The sequence below is a fragment of the Diadema setosum genome, chromosome 4 (assembly GCF_964275005.1).
Source record: "Diadema setosum chromosome 4, eeDiaSeto1, whole genome shotgun sequence".
NCBI lineage: Eukaryota > Metazoa > Echinodermata > Echinoidea > Diadematoida > Diadematidae > Diadema > Diadema setosum.
The window spans coordinates 45,330,450-45,354,528 of record NC_092688.1 but is presented as its reverse complement, the minus strand read 5'-3'; the positions used below and the strand labels follow the sequence as shown (position 1 = coordinate 45,354,528).

General features: G+C 40.6%; 1 protein-coding gene across 1 annotated transcript; it reads left to right on the top strand.

The window, feature by feature from the left end:
* Positions 1 to 838: 838 nt before the first annotated feature.
* Positions 839 to 20,926, top strand: LOC140227935 (E3 ubiquitin-protein ligase RNF10-like). The gene is made up of 18 exons (XM_072308319.1): positions 839 to 1,251; positions 3,457 to 3,641; positions 4,156 to 4,346; positions 5,913 to 6,061; positions 6,645 to 6,771; positions 7,263 to 7,411; positions 7,971 to 8,035; positions 8,601 to 8,654; positions 9,527 to 9,571; positions 10,450 to 10,519; positions 11,272 to 11,351; positions 12,229 to 12,661; positions 13,733 to 13,866; positions 14,444 to 14,663; positions 15,479 to 15,685; positions 16,347 to 16,474; positions 17,026 to 17,260; positions 18,183 to 20,926. Exons 1-18 carry the CDS (start codon positions 1,170 to 1,172, stop codon positions 18,287 to 18,289), a joined length of 2,661 nt encoding a protein of 886 aa, XP_072164420.1. The 5' UTR covers positions 839 to 1,169; the 3' UTR covers positions 18,290 to 20,926.
* The last annotated feature ends 3,153 nt before the right edge of the window (positions 20,927 to 24,079 follow it).

Genomic DNA, 24,079 nt, shown 5'->3' with positions numbered 1-24,079 from the left:
GGCACCTATAGTGTACTTACTTAGGCCTACGTGATAAATTTACTTACAAAGAAACCTGTTACTCTTTAAGATTATGTGAGAAATTGATATTACCTAACCTAATTCTCAAAGTCGTTTATATATTTTATATTGATATGAAATTATACAGTGATTTGCCTTTGTCTATTAGTTCAAGTTCAAGTTCAACTTTATTCATTTCCATTGAATAAACAGGAGAAATTATATTCAATGCATAAACAAAACAAATTAGATAGTATACAGCAGCCTTACTAATTTCAATGAGGAAATCACAAATGGTGTATATGTAGATTCAGGACTGTAAAATAGTAGAATTATTTGACATGAACTGATGAATATGTTTTTATTAAAGACATGTTAGTTATTATAGGTTTATAAATCTTGTCACATGTCAATTGTTTTCATTGTGTTTTGATATTTAACCTTGATTCATGTTTCTTTATGTCACGTTCAACACTTTATTTTGTATACGATTTTATTGTTTCCGAAATAAAAACAAACAAACATAACTATTTCTGGTTTCCTTCGGCTTATTATTCTTTTTTTTTTTTTTTGTTCTTTCTCTGTTCATTTACTTAGCGCATTGTGTTAATTTACGCAATTTCCTGTAATAGTGACAAAAATGGTAGATCTACTGTCAGGATGCAGCATAAATGGGGTGGAGTACTCGTATACGTGTCAAAAATGGGGGGGGGGGGGGGGGGGCCGGGGGGGGGTGATGGAGGTTACGGTGTGGTATGAGATGACGACAGGCCGAGGGTCGCGGGGTCGGTGGTGTGTAGGTGACCTAATGTACGTACGCGTACGTGTGCGTCCTGTTTTTGCAAGGTTTCCTGGCGAAATACCGCCTCATCTGGAAAGTCGGAAACGGCTTTATTTTTGTGGTCTGTTTGGCCATTTTCAGCACCTCAGTTGCTGACAGCGTTAAACTTGTGCTTCATAGCACAAGTTTGGACCCATTTCATCGATTTTACGTCTGTTTTACCTCATTCTACAGTGGTACACTTCGTCTACTGTTGACCTTTCCTTCCATTTCATCAATATGGCGCAACAGTGAAGAGCTAACATGTCTCCTCAGTCGTACGCTCGTAACCAAGTCTCCTCTGGAGCGATTTTTCGCTCGAAATTGTATATTCTAAGTCACTCAGTACATGGCCAAAGAAGGCAGGGATATGGAGAAGAAAATTGTGTCTTCACCAGCACGACTCACTTCGTGTGAATCAAAGAGTAAAGGTAAGTATGTGAGCATTTCATGTACCCATGTTTGTGTGCCGGTGTCGGCGGTCGTAGGCGGTATCCATGGGTAGAGTCCTTTACATAACAGAATCCATAATACACGTAGCTTTATGATGAGCGCGCATGCTATCAACGGCGCGGGCTTGCCCTACCATGCATGCATGGACGGGATCCGTGCATATAGCATGTGCACACATCAGTCACTCCAAACAGTGCGCGCTCGCGCAGGATCACCACACACGTCCGCCTATTTAGTATACATTGAGCGCGCCTGGCCTGTGAAAGCTGTGTATACTGTGATGGATTTGCAGTAGAATACAATTACAATTTCCCTTGGCCTTGGGCCTTGGGTTGGGTTTAGACGCTAGACATTAATTCATTGATACTCTACTCCCAACTACAATTGTAGATCGGCAAAATCGTGAAATAGGCCCCACCGCAGTGCGCGAGCACCTGTGCGTTAGCAAGCAAGGGTAGGTCCTATGATAGGGTAACTTAGGGTTTAGGGTTAGGTAGGGTTGTATTTATGGTTAAATTGGCCGTTAAATTAGTTGAGGGACATTAGGGAGTCCTTCCGAAAGCAAAAAACGGGAGAAAGGGACGACGAAAGATGCTATGCTGTGGAAATCGGCCCCACCGCTGTATCAATCTCGCGTAAACGCCGAGTATTATACTGTGGAAGGAAGTCCCACCGCCGATACAGTGTCCCAATGTACAAGGGTTGAATGCAAGTGCCGAGGCCCCAGTATTCGGTCACCAACGGTCGCCACAACGTCCCCGATGCAATTTTGCGCCAACAAGGTAGCGCGCGGGCGCACTTTTCAGCTGCCTTGAACACGCACTGACTTTGAACGCGCACATCGCGTGACTGAATACTGGTGCCGGTGACCGTATACTGGGGAATTTTCAAGGTGAAATATTTCAGGATTTTGTGCAATTCTGTGAGATATTTAACAAAATGAAAGTTGAGAGTAAAGAAATTTGATATATTTCACATACATTGCTGTAGATATGATGTATGTATGTATTAATTTAGTTTGAAAAATATTGCAAAAAAGCTTAAGTGACCGAATACTGGGGATGTTACCCTAACAAGTGACTAATCATTGCAAATAGAGTTCTAAATAGACGTCTCCTTTAAATTTGAATAGGGGTAGCCTGACCAGACGCCGTGTGGAGCGTGGTGTCAGACAAGTGAGGCCTCGCCATCAAGTACACCAAAGGGAAAACCACAACACACAACCATGACAACTAAATTTACAAAACTAATGAAAATTTTTATGTTCCGCCAAGAATTGTACATTAATGATAAGTTATACTCGCGGCAGTCATGCAAAGTCCATGGAACAAAAAATGGCACTTTCTAGCGCAATCCCTGACTGTCGGAGTTCATTGTTGCAGAATAAAAATACTGGTAGGCCTACATTTACCAGATTTGCACGATTTGAGTTGTGCGCTAGTCTGGCTTCAAGACCATCTGCTCATACTCTTGCTATAGGATATTATTGGTTTGCCTTCGCCTCTGCAGAGGGCGCATTTTGTAAAAGGAGTCCAGTTGGCAATAAAAGGGTCTGGAAACCAGACTAGTTGTGCGCAAATACGTAACCAAAGTCTGTGCATGCGCCACATAGAGTTCTGTGGCGTGCCGCTAGTGTTGCAGCACAGTCGATAGCGTGACCTTTAAGTGCAGTTCCGATCACGTTCGCAATCGCAAATGGCCGTGCAAAAGACTGATAGTCCATTCGCACACGCATAAAATCTTCGTTTTCGGTAAGTTGTGAATTGTGTAGACCCTATGTCATATCAATAAGCAAAAACATGAAGTCTAATTAATTAAGATTATCTTTAATGAGTCTGAGGCATGGTCTGAGGTGACGAAAATGATGTCAGGAATCAAACCTCAACGCGATCAACATGTTCGCAAAGAACATGGAAGTGTCAAGAAGGGTTATGGACACTATCACTAGAGAAACAAGTCAGAAGAGCTATAGAATGAACGTATCTCTGTCACGTTTGGAACTCGTGCATAGGCCTACGCCTAGGAATATGCAGACTATGATATACAGTGTATACATAACTTGAGAGTGCGTCCTGAATGAAAGGCTTAATTGCCTTTAAAGGATTACTTCAGTTGAACCTTCCATTAGCATTTAACAGAGTGGATGTCAGCATGTATTTGTACTTATGTGTCTCGCCTTGCAGAAAATGGACGTGGTAATGGCAACAAGGCACAACGCCACAACAACAGAAGTAGGCGTGACCTACCACAGGGTCGCAGCCCGGCTGACCCTGCCAGTGGTCAGTCGCGCCGACCGGTGCCTCAGAAGAGTCGGGCCATGGACAAGAGGCCACGTAACAGAGGTCTTCCTGCCAGCAGACGCGATGAGGTGATTATGAGAGAGGAAAAGAAAAATAGTAACTAACATCAGCCTAGCTACTTTCTCTGAGATTGACTAAGTTATTGTTTGAAATGCATGCACATTCAGTGTCTGTGTCCATATTCTGAAGAAAGCAAATTTTATATCTAAACTTACTTGAAACATTTAAAACTCTTTTGTGTGAAGGTTTGGTTCATTGGTTGCTATTATTGCTGCTTGGAACAAGTAGTGCTTTACCGTCTTCTAGGCCCATATATAAATGTTGGGTTAGTTTTCTTGGCTGCGTTTGATTCATATATCAGAATGAAGGAACAGTCTTTATGATTATTTTATGATCTTTTTCAGCAGTAGCATGGTAAAAGTGCATGAAGGTTTAAGCATTGGTAATCAAAATATTGATGAAAAAATGTTGGCAGTGGTAGCAATTGAGCATTGATATCAAACCATGGTCTTTTGTGAGGATTTGTTTTTCTTTGTTTTGTTAGCGTACTTGAGCTCATTTCCCTTGCTTGGGCTGTTGCAGGTGACGGTGAATCAAAGGGCCGAGTTTGGCTCGGCTCTTCCGCAAGGCCCGAAGAAGATTAACCTGAACCACCTCATAAACTTCACCTTCTCTCCCCGGGACACGGAGGAGTCGCGAGGCGCTTGGCGTGGCCGGGCGCGGTGGGGCCACCGCCACCCCCGCTTCAACAAGGACCACTTTTTGCAGGCAAAGTAAGTCCCGTTCGAAGGCTTGTCAGTTTTGAAACATTGAAGGCCCTGTTTATTAGAGACCAGAAGAGAAATATGGTCATTGATGTGTAAAATTATTTTATGATTTGTTTTCTGTTACTGTTACGGAAGCAATGAGTGCTTGTACGCAAGCAACCAGGAGACCAACGACGTCAAGTCTCCTCCGAAGGCCTAGGCAATGACGATAGAGTGCCTTACGTGGAGCTGAGCTACCAAGTCTCTTTGATTCTACAGGAGGCTCCCGGAAAAATTCAAAATCTCTTCATGTCTTAACATAAGGATATTAAGGTCTTCCTGCTTTTGGAATCATTTTGGACTAACGAGATACATATACCACAAAAGTATCTCCCTGATAATGCTTTTGGGTTCTCCCCAGTTTTGATGCGGGAATATTGGAAGCTCTGCTTGAGTAGAGGCATAACTGCTGCCGCCAGGGGACATGAACCAGGGACATCATGATTGATAGTCTGTAATCTTATCCACTGGCCCTCAGTTGCTCCTGGTATCATGATGCAAGCATTTCATAACATGCAAATCACTGTCGTGTAATGCCAAGTTTAGAATATGAATCCTACTTGTCAAAGCGATATCCACACGGTTTGTCAGTGATTGAAAGGATACCGGTAGTCATCAGTTCTCACTTAGTAACCCTCTGGTGGGTATAGAAATTAATATGTGACTATATATTTTGTATCCCAAGTGCTTTCTTTCACAAGAATATGGAAATATAGGTATTCAGAAAGTGCTTCGACCTATAAACTAACCCCAATGCAAAAGAACAAAGAAGGTGGTCATATGAGCTCATGTGACAATCAGTTCAACTAAAATTGAAATCAACTTGATTTAATCACAGCATTGGATTCATTGTATCTTGGTCTTGATTGAAGAAACAAATATATACATTGATTTTAAAGGTACTAGCCCACATTTGCAAACCCACGAAAATCAAAACTCCATAAAACAGGTCCAATATGACTTCAAGTACAAGTTATAACAGTAACATACCTCACCTGTTGCTCTTTGTCTATACCATTCGATAAAAGAGAGAAAATCATCGTATTAAAATCAATTTTCAAACCGGGTCAACCCGACCCAAAATCGAATTACGAGCGCGGGCTAGCTACGTACATTAACTTACACATGTATCGCATGCATGTAGTACGTGCGCGGACCGGAGCTAGCAAGCGTTTTTATACGCATGCATACGGTGCATTTTCATTTATTTTTATGAAAGTAATGGACTAATTGGAACGAAATTTTGCACAGGTGTTACTGCAATCATACCCAAACTCCATGCTAACTATGAGACCAATTGCTGCAGGTTTACAAATGTGGGCTAATACCTTTAACTACACATTATATTCAGCTTAATTGACAAATGAGAGAAATGTGATAAACAACAAAACCAAATGCCCCAAACAGCAGGGGTGTTTTTTTTGTTTTTTTTTTCCTGGCTAATCATGTAAACATACACATTGTATATAATACTGTCCCTTGTGATACTGCATGCTTTGAATTGTGGGCTGTACACGTTCCACCCTCCCCCAGCTGCCAGTTTGTGGTGAAGTCCAGCGGGGACTATGTGCGGCAGTGCGTCGACCCCGATGCCCTGGTGGACTGGGATATGATAGAGCAGGTGCGGATGCTGGGCCACGAGATGCCCTCCTGCCCGATCTGCCTCTTTCCTCCAGCCGCTGGTGAGTGCAGTCTCCTCCCCTCCTCACCCCCTCCAACATGTTTTCATGTAATACATGCCTCTCGAGCCCCTCCCCTACCTTGAGATGTGCAGTTTTTGAATGTCACAAATCCCAGAACACCCATTTGAATTGATGCCAAGAAGTCACTGCTGTTTTGTATCTTTTGAGAAACAAAAAGAAGAAAGAGAGAATGAAGAAAAGAAGAAAGGCAGATGGGATTACCTTTTCTTCTCAAAATATTGCACATGTCATTTCTTGGCACATGGATAGTCAAATGGACATAATTCTCGATGGATTGTGATGTTTTTAGCAGTCATTGATGTTGGGTTGCATAAATGTGAAGAGTTCAGAGTTGGCGAGGCTTATTTGTGGCAACTACAAGCAGTTGTGTGTCACTGTGAAATATTGATGTGTTAAAGAGGGGAAAGAAATGCCCACGTGGTGCAAATGTCCAGCATTTGAGTGCAAAAGTGAGAGAAGAAAGTATGAATATGACAGAAAGTAATGACGAAAACTGCCAAGTCTTGACTTTCATCACTCAGCACAAGTGATAACGCTCACCCTATATCATTTCACCTTACAGCCAAGATAACCAAGTGTGGCCACATCTACTGCTGGCCTTGCATTCTACATTACCTATCGCTGGGAGAAAAAAAGTGGCGCAAGTGCCCCATTTGCTATGATTCTGTGGTGGCCAGTGACCTAAAGAGGTAAGTTGCAAACACTTTACTGGGCCAAAACTGGGAGTAAAGACAAATGATTGTGCTGGGTTGCCCAGAGCAACCCCAAATCTGCCATGGACCAATCCAAATTCTCATTTGGGGTTGTGCAATTGCTCAGTTGTGGAGCCACAGACAGAACTCCCGTGGGAGTTGTCTTGAGAATAGAGTGGAATTTGTGCAATTTTAGTTGGAGCACATTAATGAGTTAATGGTCCTTGAGTGAGATTGTTCAACAAAGTTCTCCATCTGTTAGCATTTTTTTTTTGTTGTTGTTGTTGTTGGAAGTTTGTACCTGAAATGTGTATTTTACTTCTGGAGTCTCCGAAAGAGACTACATTTAGAGTATAGTTATTGTGCATAATGTAGAATATAGTGTGTGTTTTGAGTTGAAGTGACACTTTTGATATTTCTCATATCACACGTATTGCTAAAAATCTCTCCTCTGTGATGTGTGTGTTTGTGTGTGTTTGACATGTCAGTGTGGTGGCTAAGTCTCTCAAGACGTTCAGCGTGGGAGACCAGATCACGATGCGGCTGATGAGGCGGGAGAAAGGATCAGTCATCGTCCAGCCCCACGACCCTGGTGGAGAGGCCACTGAGGCCGCGCCCACTTCGCCCATCTTGACAGGTGACCGAAGCTTTGCTAATTCCAGTTTATTTGTATGGCGTTTATACCAGCTTATACCATACCAGTAGTTCTGTGTTCACCTCTAAAATCTGTGTCACATGTTATCAGTAAAGAGATCATGTTTCACATGTAGGATGGTAAAAACAATGACACTTTATTTTTAGTGCTAATTTCCTGTGCTTATTATGAAAAGATTTGACCCCTGTGATGCCCACTAGTTCTTATCTTTTATATGCTTTTCCTGTATTCAGCTTTCACAACTTTGTGTACACATGAATTTCCCATCCTGTGTCTTTCACATCTCATTGTAATATTACAAGAAGTGTTGAATCCCTCAAGGTCTAGCTCAGATTTAGTTAGTTGTGGAACCATGTGACTCCACGTCCAAGAAGACTTCAACAGAAGGGGGATGTGATTTACCAATATACTTCATTCAAAAGTCAGTGCTGTGCATATTACAATGTACAACTAAGTATTGTGATCTTAGAAAAAGATTCATGGAAAAAGTTTAGAGACATAATAAATACCTGTCCTTAAATCTTGTTTGTATTTTGATCAGATATCCAAGACAACACCAGCTTTGCCAAACTCATGGTTGCTTCTCCAGAACAAGTTCGAGATGTGGTAAGTCATCATGCAGTTTTGTCAAATTTTTTGACATTTTTCTCTTCAGAGTACAATATTGTTAACATGATTTCTCAAGCGAATGATTTAGTAAATTGTGTTTCTGTGTAAAACTAATTTTTGCAGCATGCAAAAACGACTTTGTAGAGGCCGTTTACAAAAGCAGTATCCAAGACTTAGCGTCTTTGTGAAAGGAAGTGTTTTTTCTTGTCTGCATATGACTCAGCTCGTGATGTAAGGTTGCATAAGTACAATCATATCTCTGTTGTTGGGCCTCTTCAGTTAGATCTATTAAAGTATCAGATGCTTTAATTACGTTATTTTTTGTTGTTGTTGTTGATATTGGACAAAGTGTTCAAGATCACACATTGTCCAAGCCTGAACTTTGAAAATGTGCCATTTGGAATAGAAGGATTTTGTAACTACCTGAGTAATCTTACAAGTTAGTGCCTTGTTGTTGCATCATGGATTCTTTGAGTATGATGCGGCATGAGCAAAAACATGATAGCACAGTATGCACTTGTTTCACCGATGTGCCATTTTTTGTTGTGGATTATCATTTCAGATTTTACTACGTGAAAAGCAAGAGCTAGAGAAGCAGCTGAAAGAATCCAATGATGTAAGTTGATAAACATATTTCTGTATTAGATCAACATTTTTACAAGAAATGCCATGTCCACTTACCTGAGTAGATCCCATCAAACCCATACCAACTTTTTGTAACCCAGGTAGGTGATGTATTCTTTGCCTACAAAGTTAACTGTCACAATACAGTGGTCTGAAGAGAACAACACTGGATAAGTCTGATAAAGTAACAACAACAACAACCCGAATTGTGTTGTGTGAACCAAATTGTATGATTAACATCATATCTGTGAAATATTATTTTTCATATGGAAAATGTCTTTTTAATTAATGTTCTATATACGCATGTCTGTGTCGGCAAATTTCAAACACATGCTGCTATTCGTATGTAATGTTGCTTTGCCAAGTATACTTTTTCATGTAAACCAGTCCTTCACTGTATACATTTTACTGTAAGTGGCGAACAGTGTCTGGAAATACATCTTTATGGCAAAACATGAACAATGGCATTTATTTTCATGTCTTTTGAATTTACATTGACCCCAAAGAAATCATGTGCTCTACAGCTATACACTAAATGGGTCTTTATGCTTTTTATTAGTGTCATTTTAGTCTATTTCTTCCAGCTATATCTCATTGTAACAAACAGTGATTGAAACTAAGTCCGTATACATCCTATTATTGTTTTGATATTCTTAAAGTGTTTTGTGGCTGGGTAGTGAGTGTGTGAAATACTCTGAATCTGTAATTTGTGAACATTTCTCTTTGAGATGTAGTTTTTCAGTACATGCCATTGGAAAGCATTTATAAACAAATATGTCAGTGGTAGAAATTTACTCAAATTGCCAATTTTGTGATTACTGTTGTAGTATTCACCAAGAGTATTTTTTCCACCCTATTTTGCAGGACTTTGAGAAATCTTTCATACAGAGGGCACTCGATTCTTGGAATGTAAGTCACACTCATATCACCACCAAACCGTTTAACGTACTTGTCAAGCTGCCTTGTCATTTAAGTTAATGCAGGAGCAAGTCTGGTTATTTGTGGAAGATGAGAAATGAGAACTTCGAAACAAGCATATTATCGAGATTGATCCCACCAGACCACTGCATTGTAGTTCTTTTCCTGCGTTTGCTTTGTCTCTCTACTTATGAGATTTTGGCAGGAATATGTCGATGCCTTTAGTTGGAGTAGAGTTACTATAACATCAAGAAACTATTCTATTATGAGCCCCACAATTATAGCTTGCCAATAAAGAGCTGTGTGGGGCCATTCATGCACTTTGAATCCTTGCACACACACTAAAAAGACATGTGCCAGTCTGTGTATCATATAAAGTTCGACCTCGATTATCCAACCTCCTTTTATCCGGAAATCTCTATTATCCGGACGCGTTCACGCAATGAAGGACTTTTTTTTTTTTTTTTTTTTCATCCAAAAATTGAGAAAGAACAGTGACTTTCATGGATCTATTTCACTAATTTCACAAGATGTGCATGATAGGTTTCTCAATATCTAATGAGTTAAAACATGTATGATTTTCACATAAAGATATACTTTATTTTTGTGAAGAAGGGAGTACAATTTTGCGCAGGCTAGCATAGATTACACCACCGTTGCGGGGTACGCTACCTGCCTAGCTGCCAGTGCACTGGGACGGCAGCTTGGACGGCAGCTATATACATTAACATTGTGTCTCCCATATTCGGCCAATTCGCTTATCTGGATGAGCGCCGGTCCCGACATGGCCGGATAATCGAGGTCGAAATGTACTGTGATATTGACCTGTCAAGTGCTAATGAAGGAATGGTTTTTACTCTTATCTTCAGGAGAGAGAAGCCAGTCTGAATCTGTGTGACAAGACTGCAAGGAATGTTTCAACCACTTCAGAAAAGGAAGGTAAGTGAAATTAATTTCTGATGCAAGTATTGCCATAGCACTAAAGGTTAAAGGCATAATTTACCATTTGCAGATGAAACAAAAACCCAGCATTAGTGCTTTAAAACAGTTCTGAAATGTGAGTTAGGGATAGAAACAACTACTGTAAAAATTTGAATCTGCATAATCGATGTTAAGTATTGTTAAATACACAAAATGTGAACAATAGTTATAATAAAAATGTTTCCAGATTAAACTGTCTACAGTTATGGTCTATTGAGAAAAATACTGATATCTCCTTATATTTTAGGCTTTATTTCAAAAATGCTATATGGTAGGATGTTTTGTGATACAACAGACCTACACATATGCATCAAATGTGATATCTTGAACATTTTTTAAATCACTGTTTCCAAAGGTAAACTGGACCTTTAATGAAGAGGCAAGATGAATAGGAAGACACTGCTCTAGGGGTATCATGCTGTATACTGTCTGTTGTTGTTAGCCACGCTTTAGAAATGTGATTTCTTGATCGATTCTCTTGCCTATTAATGCTTTCTAGCCATGTTGAGGATCCAGAACTCTGTGCACAGACGTATGAAATTCGGCGAATTACTACAATGCGTCAGATTTAATGATTGATTATCTTGTAGCTATATAAGAGACATGTTCACGCTGCAGTACGTACGATTCATCTTGTGTATTGAGTGGAGTCAACCTGTGTGTGTGACAGTGATGGTCCTGTCTGTGTTATGATTTTCTCCAAACTCTAGATATTCCTCCTGCCACACAAGACGTCTCTTTCCAGGAAGATGACCCAGATGTGACAAGGATTTCTCTGAGTCCCAAAGAGGTATGTCAAATTTCCAATTATCCCCATCGCGTTCGAATAAAGAAAATAAGAGACATTATCTCTTCCTAGAAATAATGTTACGAAGAACTGGACTAAATTTAGTTGTTTCTGTCTTGAACACACCATCTTCAAATTCCAAAAGCTTTACAGAATTTTCCAGCTCTGTCTTCGGCTCATTCACGCTTCAAATTTAGGGCAGTCCAGAGTATCATAAAATATGTTTCGTAGTCTAAGTGTGACACTTATCACTGGCTTTGTTGGGGAGTCCATTGTGGAATCTGCTGTGATGGACTGAGGCTGTCATTGACCGGGTCTTGCCAACCTGGAGTTCAAAGGTCAATTAACTTGTCTGCTTTGTGCAGTACAACTTTATTAGTAGACCAAAGTTCTGTTAAAGTAGAGCAAACAGCAGCGCAAACAACTAGAATTTGTAGTGAACTCTATTTCATGTTCAGTTAAACTTTTTATCAATTGAGTAAAATGAAGCACCCTTAATGATCAAATTTTTATAGCAGTTTTACATGAAGCAAAAAAGTTCGGGCCATCAAAAATTTCAGTGACAATGATTTTGATCACACGCACATTCAAAGAAAACCAGCATAAGTCTCCCCTGATCTTCACCCAAATCTTTGATAAGTTTCATTTTTTTTCTTCAATAATAAAATAAACAAAAACAAGTTATATCTTGTACATCCAACCATTGTAGAGTTGTAAGACGTGTGTTGGAATCAGATGTTGGAATGACTGTTGTTGGAATCGGGTGTTGATATGACTGACCTGCGAGACATTTTGAATCTGAAATAGAAAGTGCAGGAGACATGATGTTTAGTTGATAACATTGAACATTGGAATATCACATTTATCTTCTTTACCACAGGATGCAATTGTCTATGCATCAGCCTTCTCCGATGAGGAAGTTGATGAGGCAGATGCTCCTGCAGGCACTTCACCTGACGTGACACTCCCCGGTTCCGATGATTCGTCTCCACTGCCGGCAGCTCTTGATGGACTCAGTCTGGGTGCTGGGGAAGTTGAGGGCGTTACCACGGAAACCAGTGGAGGAGAGGGCGGAGCAACAGAAGAGAAGGAACCATCACAAGATGAAGGATCAGCTGATGAAAGAAAGAACAGTCTTGATGCTCAAGAACCTGGAGGTTCTGGAGCCAAGGAGGAGGATAAGGATGAGGAGGAGGAGGATGCGGCTGAGAACAGTGGGGCAGCCGCTTCTGCCATGCCCGAGAGCAGCTCCCCTAGTGGAAGGGACCGGAAGATGTCGGGAGGACAGAGTCCCTACATCTATTTCTATCAAGGTGAGCATCCAGTGTTTTCCTCTATTGCTCCTCGCCTATGGAACTCCCTCCCATCTTTCCTCCGTGAAATTGACAAACTGGATCACTTCAAAGCCTCACACCAGACTCACATTTTTCACCAGACATTTAATTGCTAACTGTCTTGGAGGAGTCTGCGCCTTTGAATGTTTCTATGACAGATATATGGCGCCATACAAATGCTGTGGATCATCATCATGATCATCATCTTGCTAGCCAGGTCAAATTTATCACAAAAGAGAGAACCATGGCTGACTTTCGTGTACTTAGGTTGATGAAGCTTTGACTTCAAACTACGTTAACTTGGCAAACTTAATGAAGAGGTAGCAAAGGCTGATGAAGTTTAGACCTATGTATAATAAATATGTTAAATTTGCATTCATAATGAGGAGGCAAGCGTGTACCTGTAATAGAGACAATGCTAGGTTGAGATTCTCTGTGTGGTACAGTGCAGTGTCTGTGCGGCAAGCCATCTTTCTTTGTATGCATTCGCTACAATATATCATACTGATATTTTGTGATATTTACCATTACAATGTCCGACGTAACAAACACTAGGCTGCCATCAATTCTACATATATGAGCACGCCAAAGGAAAAGTCAGATCATGTCAAGCTCTTCTGTTACTGTATAAGCTGCTATTTTCGCATACAGATATGTTTGTGAATGAGGTCACAGACATTTTTGAGAGATGTTGTTTTTCGTGATTTGAAACGGAGGCTATCGTAAGTGCGCTATTACCCCAGCGTATAGCAACATTATAGTGTGTTGTTAAATTTGTGGTCTAGTAGTGATTCGCAATATGTGCAAAAATTAAACCCTTGTGAAAATAACAGTGTATACAGTATTTGCAAGTGATGAGTAGAAGGGTAAGATTTTGTTTCATCCCATCTGTCCCTGACAAGTAAAAGAGAACTCATTGACATTTTGAAACCCAAGTCAAATCATATTTCCAGTATGCAATTTAGCATTGTGACCATGCAGGATCAACATTGTGCATATAACATTGATAAAGAACCAATGTGTTAAGCTGTGTCTTTTTTCTTGTGTCAGCCGAGGATGGTCAGCACCTTTACCTCGGCTCCTTGAACGCCCGCTGCCTGATCCATGAGTACGGGAGTCTGGAGAAGAGTCCCCTGACGATCACAGGCAAGCTGATAGAGATGGAACACATGTCAATCACCCAGGTAAGCCTCTCGTATCAACTTCCGTGCATCTCGTCCTATGAATCATGATACTCTAGAAGTGTTATGTGACTGTGCCTGCAAACAAACACAAGTTGTCTTTTAGAGATTGAACACATGTCCATCACCCTTTTACACACATCTCGTCTTATAAATCTTGATATCTGAGGAGTAATGGCAAGTGAGTCTCGTATATGATTATGCCCCGAGATGGAGTATGTGCAGGATATAGCAAGAGAATATTAATGTGAATATGAACTATACCCTATGTCTAGGGTCTAGTTCATATATTGCAAACAAGCTTGTAGAGATTGAACATGTGTCCGTCACTTGATTAAATATGTAATTTGTAAACCTCCTGTTGCATATCTCATCTAATGAACTGTGACATCTGGCTATGTCCGGGGTGTAGTTCCATATTTGTGGGCATTTATGGTTTCTTCCCATTGACTGAATTGGCATTTGCTCTCGGCTTTTTACACTGACTGCACTGATGGTACTTATTCAGTACACATGTTCTGCTCAAGTTATGACAGTTTGGTGTATTGGTGGGTGTCCTGTTCTTTCACCCAACCTGCAGGACACTCGCAACAGGCTTCGTCACCTGCAGCACCTCCCCCTGACCTGTGACATCGGTGTCTGCGAGCTAGACCTTGCCCCGCCCACCCTCTCCCCCGCTACCCTGGCCGCCTTCGCCTCGGACATTCAGAAGAAGCAGCAGAGGCGTGACAAGAAGGCCCGCGATGAGAAGCGGAGGGAGCGCAAGATGAAGCTGGAGGAGGACCGCAAGAATGGCAAATGTGAGTTTACATCTCTGAGGGCAAAATCATCTCCTACTTGAAATATGTATGCTATTGAACCCTGTTATGAAGATCTACTCTGAGCTGCTAATTTCTGTCTTATTATCACAAAATCTTGTTAAAAAAGTGGATGCCCACAGATGGCTACGTTTATACACCACATGTGGGACTGTTGGTGCGCATTACACCCCATTTACAAGTAAGGAGATCATTTTGCTAGCATATGTATGTGTCAAATGGAGAATGTTTTGAATAATACTTCTGTAAATGTATGATATTAAGCTCCTAGCTGAAACTCCTATAAAACTCCCAGCTTTTAATTATGCATATTCAGTTCATTGATGAGTAAAATTTTTTTTTTTTTTTTTTGGGGGGGGGGGGGGGTGGGGAAAAATGTAGAATGTTCCTCATATTTTCATTGACAAGCTTTCCGTAGATTCCTCCTATCCATATTAGAGTGAAAGGCAAATGAAACAGTCATATCCAACACTATGATCTTGTGTGTGCATGAGCAGATGAGTTGTACTGCTTGCTACAGAAGTGACACTTGAGCCCTTGTGCAAAAAAATGCATGACACAAGTATGGTACATACAATTAAAGGTGTTCTGTAAGAACAATCTCTCTTACAAAATGAAATGTAGGAGAGTTGAATGTAGTGTAGTACAGATAAATGTACCAACACTGTTTTATGTCACAGCATTCCTGTCACACAGGAACCCCCCCCCCCCCCACACACACACACACACATTTTGTTGTTATGCTGTGAGGCGGCATCTTTTTAGCATTTCTCTCTTCTCTCTTGACCGCAATCTAGTCCCAAGGGCCCGGTATTCCTTGCAGAGTGCTCGCCAATTCCCATCCTGCGGCAACAGCCCTCCAGGCAGTGCCGTGACGGCTGACTACCAGAGTCACCCGAGTGCCCCGCCCCTCAGACCAATCTCGCCGGCGGCTTCTGTGGACTCCGCAGCGTCCAACTTCAGCACTCCACTCTCGGACTCCCATGACGAGGAGCCTCAACATGGTCAGTTCTGGTGTCCCTAAATAAACCCTGTCTTAGATACCAGTGATATTTCTTTTGGGGTACAAGAACAAAGAGATGAAAATTGTTTCCCTGGTACCATCCCTGTAATACCTTGTACTCCTACTCATTTTGATAATTTTCTGTTTTACAGGTGACTTCCATTATAAAGAGTGCGACGATCAGCAATTTTCTTTTGTTACAGCCAAACACTGAACTATATAGAATGTGTAGATAATAATTTTTTGGACTTACAAAATTTTTACTTGTTATAACAAGAGTTTCATTATAACGTCGTTCGTTACTACGAGAGTGCACTGTATTACCTCCTGTCTTGCAACTTTTCACACAGTTAATATTAGAGCTATCATGAACACATGGTAGACAACATGCTGTAAAACCAAAAATGTTGGCGTACAATTTGATTTTCGTGAATTTGACAAGAGCCAAGATTGACAAAATTAAAATGTACTTGAATGCCAGTGGCAATTTGCCAAAATTTCATGCCGTGAAAAAGGCCATCAGCTCCAATTCGTGAAAATTTCATGCCGTGAAAACATCTCATTTTACAGTATGATATTTCCCTGACTGAGTAGGAAACAGTTACCCAGTGGTTATATTGTTACAAGCAAACCAAGATATGTCTTTGTCTCTTCATTTGTAGTGGACATCGCTGCTAGGAGCCCACCTGCCGAAGCGGGTATCTGGGGGTCACCAAGTGGTGGCGCTGTTGGCGGTTGGCCTGCAGTCGGCAGCCAGGAGAGTCAGGGAGGGCAGCGTTCCTTTGCCCAGGTCAGTTTACTTTCACCCAGCAAGTTTCTTGTGCTCTACAGTAGCCATGTGGAGTTCAATGATTAGTAATAGTAAATTAAAAGCCATAAAATTGAATTAAGTTCATTTGGTCTTTAAATGACTACTCATGTAATAAGTATCTGTGCAAAGTTTCTAAATAGATGGTACTTCTGTAAGTGACTTTTGATTAAAAAATAAAGATTGTCTTAACTTGGAGGCAGTGCTTAAGTAGCATATCTCCTTATGGCTGGCACATTTGTGCCTTCCAAATCTGTTTGTGTATGCCCAATATGTACTGCATCCTCAACCAAATGAACCGATGAGAAATGGGAGGTCAATAATTCATGAAGCAAAGTGTTTCTACCTTCTTGTGTATTGTATAAATAGATATCAGTAGCTGTCAGATCTTGTCACACGCTTTGTGAGATACATCTTTCAGCAGCGAGGAGAAAAAGAAAAGGAAAAGAGAAGAGAGAAAAAAAGAAATCAAGAGAAATGGTTATCATACTCGTACTGCAATTAAGTGTCTCTGTTTCCACTGCCAACAACAGATGCTACGCGATGGATCTGCCAAGCCGGTGTCCCCGATGAAACCGGCCACCCATTCCTCTACCTCCGGGCTGCGAGTGGTGGGCGGCAGCACCAACAAGACTCCTGGCAGGGAGACTACCAGCAGCAACGAGAGCGACAACGAAGACTACGTGCCTGTGCCACAGTACAAGGACGCATTCAGCAATGCCATACAGGACGCCCTCGACCGGGCTGCACAGAATGCGCTGAAGAAAGGTACACATGCAGATGCTGTTTATCTTCTTGTACTGGTCTGTGGTAATAACAGATGTCTTGTATGTACAAGGTGTAGTCATGGAAAAGTAGGATATGCATAGTTTTGGGCCAAATTTCTGGCCTTGACTGAGGCTGTTGGAAAATTGCCTCCTGTCTCCTCTTACATCATTTGATTGATACGTCAGATGCAAAAGTGGCTTTGTGTGACAAAATACAAGGCCAGGTATTGGGAGGGGCAAAAAAGAACTTGAGAAAGGACTTAGAAAGAGTCCCACCCAGGCAGGGAGGGTGAAAATGTGACGCACATCAGACTGACAGGAAATTGAGACAGTCTGCATTACGAAATGGGGATGGAAGACAATGGTTTGAGGAAGAGGAGGAATGAAAGTTTAGTGGGGCGGAGAAAACTACTGAGGCAAGGGGATGTGCAAAAAGGTATCCAGTTGTGTGATCACTGCAGTTAGACATGTGCATGCCCTGCACATTACTTGTGACTTTTGGAATATCGGCTCATTGGAGATAACCTCCTAGCTGTGTTAGGCCACATGACTCAACAATTTCTACAAATCCCTCATAGCGTATGAAGTCACAGCTTGTAGCAGTATTTAGGATTGCTTTTTTATTTTCTTTTACTGTCTCTTGTTTAGTAACACTGCCACATGCAATTTAGCATTCTACCAGATCACCCATTCTTGCCATTTCTGCTTGCAAGCATAGGGGAAGCTGCCATGCAAGATGTGTGAAATGTTTTGAGATGGTGTGATAAAGTCGCAATCTAGATTATGTTTCACATATTATCTTCAACTATGAAGCCTTCAGCACTGTGCTTGTGAACTCCTAACGTGGCCATATGTCTAGATGTTTCGGTTAGAAGAGACAAAATTATCAATGACTTTGTGAATGTTTCATTTGTCTTCCAAAGATGCGGAGCCTGACGGCGAGTCGGGCAAGGGCAGCGGTGGACGGAAGAACAGGAAGGGTCGCAAGAAGCAGCTGCTCTTCTCCACAGCCGGGCCTCGCTTCAAGTAGCCGATCAGTGGACGGACGTTGGCTCCCCTGATCACTGGTACCCTGTGCGATGCTAATCCAGACTAGGGATTTGTAGATAATGCGTTCAAAAAGAAAAAAATGTTCATGGATTGACAGCAGTGTGTGAAATACACGAAGACTTTTGTATGAGAATTGTGCACATTTTTTTTCCTTAAACCACCTATGTGGTGGTCATACGAGGCAATACATTGTCAGCAGAATTAAAAAAAAAACACAAGCTGGTATTGATGTCTACTGCCATCTATGGTCAGTTTGCATTATGTACCCATTCTGTTTGTCATTGCCATTTATAGAAGTAGAAATGAAGCCAGTGTGCCAAGTTAGAAGATTGATGTTAAACTGCAGCTGGGAGAAATACCCAAGGTTACTCAACGACAAAGGAAGAGAAAGAGGGAGCCAGTATCAGTTTATCAAGAATTGCGCACAGTAGAGCCTCTCATCCATCAAGTCGTTTGACATGGAATCTATTGGTTGTAGGGTGTAGGGCAAGTTTACTGGCAGTAGTCTTAATTTTTTTAGGGAATACAGCATCCGCAAGGAAGTTAAAAGTAGATACATGTCATTCTAAATCTTGTCCTACAAGGTATACCTCATAGTCACAAGTGGCTTTCTGTGTTATAAGATGGTGCATCCAGCGTGTGATGGTATATGGGATTTCTCATCATTTGCGGCTGTTTGTTTGCGCGACATTTTTTACGTGGTTGTGAGATGCACAAAGGACGAACCATGAAATCATTACTAACCACGCGTGGTGTGCATATCATTACTGTTACACCTAGTTTTCATATTCATGGCTTGACCTCCATTGCTTCCATTTCGTTCTAGCTGCAGATTTTTTGATATATTTTAACACGGCACAGAGGCACACGTGTCATATCCTTGTTTAATGTTTTGAAGGTAATATAAATTGCATATACAGTATATTATGAACTGCAATTTAAGTTGTATTTTGAGAAGAGAAATATATTCTATTAATGGTATTTTCACTATATTGACATTAAACTACTTGTTTGTTGGTTGTAATGCAGCGTGTCTACGTATGGAACATTAAACCCCGTAATGTAGCTGACTCCATAAAAGTCTTCAGTGAAAGGCATAACTCTGTAGCTGATGGTGCAAACTTGGTAGAGAGATAGTCTAGTTCAGTGAAATCCTTGAAAACGTAACTGTTTTAATTCCCATTCAAAGTGTGAATGTTTGTTGTAAGACTGCTATGGCATGTTAGTGTAAGCCGCAAAATATGTCCAGGGCTGTATCACATGATAATGACAAGAAACGAAAGAAACTTGCAGGAATTGTAACACCTGAAATTCCAGAAATTATTTGTAGATGCCCGCGGTATTTTGTCCATTCCTCCAAATTTCTTTCATTGTGAATCTTTTCATGCAGTGCAGCCCAGGTAAGCAAAAGAAAATTCAAACTATTAAGTAGCATTGTACAGATAGAATGAAACCTCAAGAGCTAACTTTAGCACAGTGCCTTTTCCTTTACATACTGTTCCTAAACCTGCACTGTAGTACATTATGCCATTAGTCATTGTCAGTTCTCTGTGTGTGGGAAATTTGTTTGTCCGAATTCCTGCAGTTTTGTGTCCCTTTCTTGACTTGTACCTTTTGAGAAGTGCACATCTATCCCGTCAGGGTAAGAAATTATGAAACTGTAGCATTAAGGAATAAACGGCTATAGATGTATTTCAAAACATTTAGCTTGTTGGAGCATTTTTTAAATCGTTTGTTAGAAGCAGAATAAAAGTCAGGGGTTGTATGGAGACTGCATATATTCTGAAGTTAAGGAAACTGTCTTTTTGTGGAGGGTTGTAGAAAAAAAAAAATATTTTGTTCATTCAGTATTAAGTGAACGTACGTGACAGTGTGGGAAGGAGAAATTAATTGGAGTCCTGTTGATTTTGTCCCACAGCAAATGTCTGCTTCACTTGGTTAGCCAAGAGGTAGGGCCATTATGGGGAAATTATGTTTCAACTGTACTATACGCCTTCTTTTGAACGTGAAGTTGCAATGGTTCCGTTTCTGACGTGAGCTGTCCTATTCTGTACATTGATTTCTTTACGTACAAACGGAAACCTACCATATGCTTTATACGCCACTTGACACTTTGTTTTGTGTCATTGTGGTTTGTTTGTTAGTGTTTTTTTTAAAGCAATGCTTTGTGTTGGGTTATGTTGTACAATTTGCTCAGTTGATAGCTTCCGTTTGGTGCCTCTGCTTTTCTGTGGGTCCAGAAACCCTCACCCCTTGCTTTGTCTGTCTCTTGCTTTTTCTTTGCACTTGCAGAGCATGTATGTTACTCTAAGATACTATATTCTTTCATTAATCTGAAGGATAAATATTACTGATTATAAACAAGTGTAAATTATCTTTACGATTCTAAAAATCTGATTTATCCAATTCTGCGGAAATCCAAACTGGATCACAGATGTATCCAGCGGAGTAAGTGGAACTACGTTGTACTTTGAAGGAATAAGAAAACCAGAAGTCTTGAAAGAAACATTTAACTTCACAATGATTCAATAATATATAAATGTCTCTTTTTTTCCAAAGGTTTTATTTCACCATGTGATTTAAAATTCACAAGTAAAACCTAATGAGTATAACCCAAGATTTCTTTATCATTTTTCATTCTGTCTTTTCTTCTCATGTTCATGTGTAACTTTGTTTGCCCTGGTCATTGTTATAAATGGAAAATTGTGCCTATGTGTATGTTTGTGAGAGAGAAAGAGAAAGTGAGTGTGTGTGTGTGTGTGTGTGTGTGTGTGTGTTATTACATACATTCCCTTGTTGCGGGGAACAAGTAACACCATGGACGGCTTTCATCCGTCAAGCTTGTGGGGTACGGACACCAACTTGTGAAGTACACAGTACACCAGGAAATTGTAATTAGCAAACTTGTGTACTTTTCTGATATTGTGCAGATATTATGAATGTTACCAGTAACATCCAATCTTTCTCCAATATAGGATACACACTGCAACTCAGATTTGCCAATCTGACAAGGACAAAATGATTTCTGCAGCAGTATTCCCACAGAGCCTGATGGTACAAATTTTACCTCACACCACATGGTCTCATTGCAGAAAATGATACTAGGACAAAGTCATTTGAAACAGACAAGTTCATTGCAAATATACAATTTATTGCTCACCCATAAAAATACTGTTATAAGAAAACAAAACATGCAATCATTATTCATCGTCGGTGGGAGTAGTACATAAAGTAACTTGGGTAGCTGCTATATATTTGTTTCGAGCTTTGTTGGCAAATACTGTACAAGCATACTGACACTGAGAAAAATATACATGTATGTTTATATGAGAATATTGCGCTTAACATGATCAATTTAAATTTGAACTTTGTGCATATTCTTTTCCATTGATAATCTATCTCTTTCTAGTATAATGTACTAGTTGAATATACATATAGTTACATCATTGTTTCGCAGACACACTTTCACTCCTTGACCTGAACAACTCACAAGCATACTTACAGTGTGTATATATGTATATATATATTTTTTTTTTTTTTCAGTTTTGCACATACACCACTTCATATAATGTCAAATCCAGACAATGTTACACAAACATTGCATGTTCTTGCACGTTCTATGCATGCATGACAAAATTAGTGTACAATTAGTCTACATGCATGTCTATGTCACCAAGGTCAAAGGCCAAGGTAAATTACTGTGTAAAATTGCATGCAAGCTAGTACGCATGTAATGAGTTGAAGCGTACATCCTCTAGAATAAATGATTGACAGAGCATGTCAAATATGTTACAGGAAGTAAAATGTATTGATAACAGTGGTTCCCCATGCAAGAATTCATCACTGTATTACACAATCTTTCAATGATTGCAAACTCTGGATGACAGAAAATACATTGCTAACCCTACAAGCGCTCTGTCTTGACTGATACCATACAACCTGAGAAATCAAATGTAAGACGTGAAAGAGCAATACACATATTACCTGTCTCCTTGTCAAAATACCCCCCCCCCAAAAAAAAAAAAAAATATATATATTATATATATGTGTCGGCAAATGCTCAATCACCATTACATCACTGTCCAATATAAGCATTTGATATTCAATCTATTGGTTTACAAGGAATATCAACAAGGCTATTGTAATCCCTTCTTGAAAAATACTCCCTCTATAAACTAATATACACTCTACAGACAAATGCAAGAACACCACCATCAAGCACATTTAACTTGACTGATACGAGAGTGTAGAATGAGGTATAAGACGAGGCACAACACAAAACTATACACCATGTCTTGGTTCCCATAATACTCCTTACCCATAAGGCACAACACACAGCTATACACCGTGTCTTGGTTCCAACATTACACTCTATCCATAACACACAGCTACACTGTATACAAAGACTCCAACCCCAAGCACCATCTGATCTGGAGATTCTCCCGCCTAAAACCCCCAGCAAACGGGAGACTCCAACTTGATGTGCACGTACATGCCACATACGCACCAAAGATTATAAAAGCTTACAGAGGCACCATATCGATCACGTGTGTATATACCAGCACCAGAGACTCCAACCCAAAGCACCTTCTGATCTGGAGATTCTCCCGCCTGAAACCCCTAGCAAACGGGAGACTCCAACTTGATGTGTGCGAAGCGCGAAGTTCCTAGGGTTCTAGATGCTCTCTTGTGCTATCTAAGGCTTATTTTTTCAACATACGATAGAAATAAGTAAGAAATCCCTTCCAACGGGAGACAAAGAGCCAGGGCGGGAGAAATTAAATCTCAAACGGGAGAACAGGAGATTTTGCAAAAATGGGTTTTCGGCGGGAGATCTCCCGTCGAAAACGGGAGAGTTGGAGTCCCTGCAGCACTCTGTGCATGCGTTTTATGATCAATGTAATTTTGTATGTATGTACGTGGGGGGGGGGGGGGTAGGTAGAGCACCTACCTTGCTCTTTGATTGCAGCGCTGACGCTCGACCAAAGAGGTTCTTATTGCGCTCGACCTTGGATCCCCTTGGATATATAAAAATTTAATTCCAGGTTTTAAAAGGTGTTTGGGCTGGAGAAAGATAATTTCAAGCGGGAGAATGGGAGATTTTGTGAAAATTGGCTTTCGGCAGGAAATCTCTCGTCGAAAGCGGGAGGGTTGGAGTCTCTGTGTATACACCCACTGTGTCTTGGTTCCCATAACACACCTTACCCATGAGACACAACTCAGTTAAAGCTATAATACACTGGCTCTTGATCCCCATAATACACCTTCCCCTACTGGAGTAACACACTCTACTCACATCTCCACCCTTTAGCCTCAGATTAATAATACACAGCATCACTCCATGTCCACTTTGATGCTCATAACTACTTACTCTGCATTTTTCCTTCACATACATCAAATCTTTACACAACCTGTTTATCTAATTACCTCACATTCATCCTTTTGAATCTCAATCTTTTTCTTTTCTCTCACAATCATCAAATCTTAATTTCCACAGCCTATAGATTTAATAAGCCCAAATTAACATTGGAATTGTAAAAGCTCGTCATGATATAACATAATATTAGTAAATAAATGTGATAAATCGTCATGAGGTAAAACACATCATGAATTCATGCATCCCCCGATAAGAGAATAACTCCTGAAATGCCTACCCGTACTTGACTACCCCCACTATCTAGCAACACTCCTCTACTTGACACAGACATCTTCACTGATTGCATTATTTGAACTCACAAGTGTGACAAACTGTTCAGTGATTGAGCAGGCT